General features: G+C 35.4%; 1 protein-coding gene across 1 annotated transcript in view; it reads left to right on the top strand.

Moving 5' to 3' along the window:
* LOC100181853 (inositol-tetrakisphosphate 1-kinase-like) overlaps positions 1 to 2,386 on the top strand; it is a 3,427-nt gene extending 1,041 nt beyond the window's left edge. The window contains exons 5-10 of the mRNA XM_002120572.5: positions 341 to 452; positions 860 to 900; positions 1,133 to 1,225; positions 1,475 to 1,621; positions 1,848 to 2,010; positions 2,242 to 2,386. Of these exons, the coding sequence (XP_002120608.3) occupies positions 341 to 452; positions 860 to 900; positions 1,133 to 1,225; positions 1,475 to 1,621; positions 1,848 to 2,010; positions 2,242 to 2,312 (627 nt within the window). The 3' untranslated portion in view covers positions 2,313 to 2,386. The remainder of the gene's footprint in view (positions 1 to 340; positions 453 to 859; positions 901 to 1,132; positions 1,226 to 1,474; positions 1,622 to 1,847; positions 2,011 to 2,241) is intronic.
* Positions 2,387 to 3,079: the final 693 nt, after the last annotated feature.

Genomic DNA, 3,079 nt, shown 5'->3' with positions numbered 1-3,079 from the left:
GTAAGATGGCTCATGGGGATGGGGTAAGATGGTTTATGGGGGTGGGGTAAGATGGTTTATGGGGGTGGGGTAAGATGGCTCATGGTGGTGGGGTAAGATGGCTCATGGTGGTGGGGTAAGATGGTTTATGGGGGTGGGGTAAGATGGTTCATGCTTTTATTCTATTTTATTATTCCACTTGGTATTAAATTAACAATATTTGCTGCGTTATATAATCGATAATCTTACCCTTGCGAATTTAAAAAAGGACATCATATGTATAACACATGCATGTTGCTGTTGTATACTGTAGTTCTATATCAAGGCCAAGCCTTGCCGTACACTTATTGTATATTAACACAAACCTCCCACAGAAAGTTTGATACATTCCCCAACCTTTACTTTACTAACTTCTACAAACCATGAAGAACTTAAACAACAAATTCGTTCGGCCAACGTTAAGTATCCTTTTGGTGAGTTAAGTTACTTTGATGGTAATTACTGCACTGAGTGGAAAGTATTTGAATAAAAGTAACTTATTTATCCTCGTATGGTGGGGCAACAACAGTCGTTATAACACGGGTGTTTTGTTTCATACACCTCGTGTCAGCTTACAAGTTACCACGTATGTAATTTTGTAGAAAAATGCTTTTCTGTATGGCTGCAATTTGGACAACCCATTAGTGACCACTGGGTTGGATCAATTGTCGTTAAGTGTCTTGCCCAAGGACACATAAGCACACAATGGTGGCAGCGACATTTATTGGTAACCACTTAGCTTTGGCATATTTTTATTGGTAATGAAATACAAACAAAACATATAACATTATTAAATTTAAACGTTATTGAATTGTAAACATTGTTTATTAAATGTTGACAGTTTGTAAGCGGAATATAGCACATGGAGTGGAATCGCACGAGGTAATTATATTTAACATTATGTTTTATCTCTTCGATAATGAAGATTAAATTGTTATAAAACAATGAAGAGAATCCACAGTAAAATGACATTAAACCCACTATGTTTAATAGTGCGGGGAAAACATTTGAAACCAATGATAATTATGTTTGTATTTCACATTATGGCTCTACTGTTGTATTCGTTCATGTTTATCATTTGTTATCTATATTTTATTAAACATTATATTACCAGATGTCAATAATATTCAACGAGGATGGTTTAAGCGACGTCAACCCTCCGTGCGTGGTTCAAACGTTCATAGATCATGGAGCGTTGCTTTATAAAGTGAGGATATTATATTTCTGTTGACATTATTTAAGTTTATTCGACTGCTATATATATTGACTCTTCTAGTTTTTAAACCTTAATTTTGAACCGATGTTTCATTTGCTACCTGGAAAACTATATACCAGAAAATCCAATTTATTAATTTTCTGTGTGTTTAGTTACTCTATTAAAGTTATTTTATGTTAAAATCCATTAAATTGTAAATAAATGGTTTTATACTAAGTTACAAAGATATAACCCCCCCAGATATTTGTGGTGGGCACTCGTTACCACATAATGAAACGACCTTCGTTACGCAACTTCAGTGACACCCGGTGGTCAAACCACCCAACCATTTTCTTCAACTCACATCATATTTCAAGTTGTGATTCAGCTCCCTCCAAACTTAGTACTGTGAGTTAAGATAGATGTGTTTGATTATTATCACTGATGAACATCAATATTTGGTCAAACCAAACGCTTCATCTAATATGCCACAAGCAGCATCCACCAATAAACATCATGGTTTCTAAACAATGATAAGCTTGGAAAATAAACTATAAAAATATGAAACTTCATTATGTACTACACTATATGTTTACATATTAGTATATACATTACCACACCATGCTAATTGTAGCTTGAAGATGGGGACATCCCCCCACGTGAGATAAATGAAGATCTCGTCAACAAACTTGTTCAAAACTTTAACCAAGAAATCAACATGACCTTATATGGTGCGGATATCATTGTGTGTGGAACGACGGGGAAACATTATATTATTGATATCAATGTTTTTCCAGGTTGGTTAATTTAACTGTGTTGGCTTATTTTTGGGACGGCAAACACTGGTGTTCTGTTTCATAAACCTCGTGCCCGCTTACCAGTTCCCATGTATGTAACTTTGTGGATGATTGTTTTTCTGTATGGCTGACAATCTTATTCACAATAACGGCGAACCTTGAACCCACGATTACATCTGCAACCATCATCCCAACCAACTCACGTTTATTAAACAAATTTATTTACTGCAGGTTACGATGGTGTCGATGATTTCTATCAACAACTATCCAATCACATATCAACCCATGTACAGACATCATAACCATGTTAGTAGATACACAACAATGATAATGAAGCGTATTATGCAGATTTTAAATAAAACATTCGTATTTTTGTGAAAAATCTGTTTCTTTGACCAAGTTTATAAGATAAAAAACATTTTTTTTTGAAAGAAACTTGTTTTTTAAACCCGAGTTTATGAGATATCTGTATCTTCAGACATCATATATATACACAACATAGATATCTTAATATCTGCTTATTGCTGGGGAGTTTCGGGTTGTTGAGGTTCTGCCACTTCTTGTGTACGGAAAGCAGGTTGGGCAGAGGGTTGGGGAAACGGTTGGTTGGTGTAGTTCGGGGCTGCAACTAAAGGTACAATGAATGTTATCCAAATTGGGGTCATTTGCTAATGTTTGCGACAAGGCTCGTATAATTTTGAACTAAATATAAGTAAACTGGGCACTAAGGGTTGTAAAACTAGAAACCTTCTTGATGAACAAGCACAGGATTTGTAGCATTATCTATATTTATACATATGCTAAAATGGATGCATAATTTAATATACAACGCCTTGATAAGCAGAAACACGACGTTCATACTAACCTTGATATTGTTGTGGTTGATAATGTTGGTTGGCAAGATTAGGTTGGGCGTAATATTGTGGTTGTTGGGGGGCTCCAACCTGCTGGATGTGTTTATATAATGTGGCTACCAGGTATAGTTTGCTTTACAATCCAACAGGCAATTAATCGAATACAAAATTATGGTCCTGAACAAGTCGTCTTTATCAGGGTGAATAAAACAACG

The sequence above is a fragment of the Ciona intestinalis genome, unplaced genomic scaffold (assembly GCF_000224145.3).
Source record: "Ciona intestinalis unplaced genomic scaffold, KH HT000024.2, whole genome shotgun sequence".
Taxonomy (NCBI): Eukaryota; Metazoa; Chordata; class Ascidiacea; order Phlebobranchia; family Cionidae; genus Ciona; species Ciona intestinalis.
The sequence above is the reverse complement of the archived record's forward strand: the minus strand, read 5'-3'. Positions and strand labels throughout refer to the sequence as shown.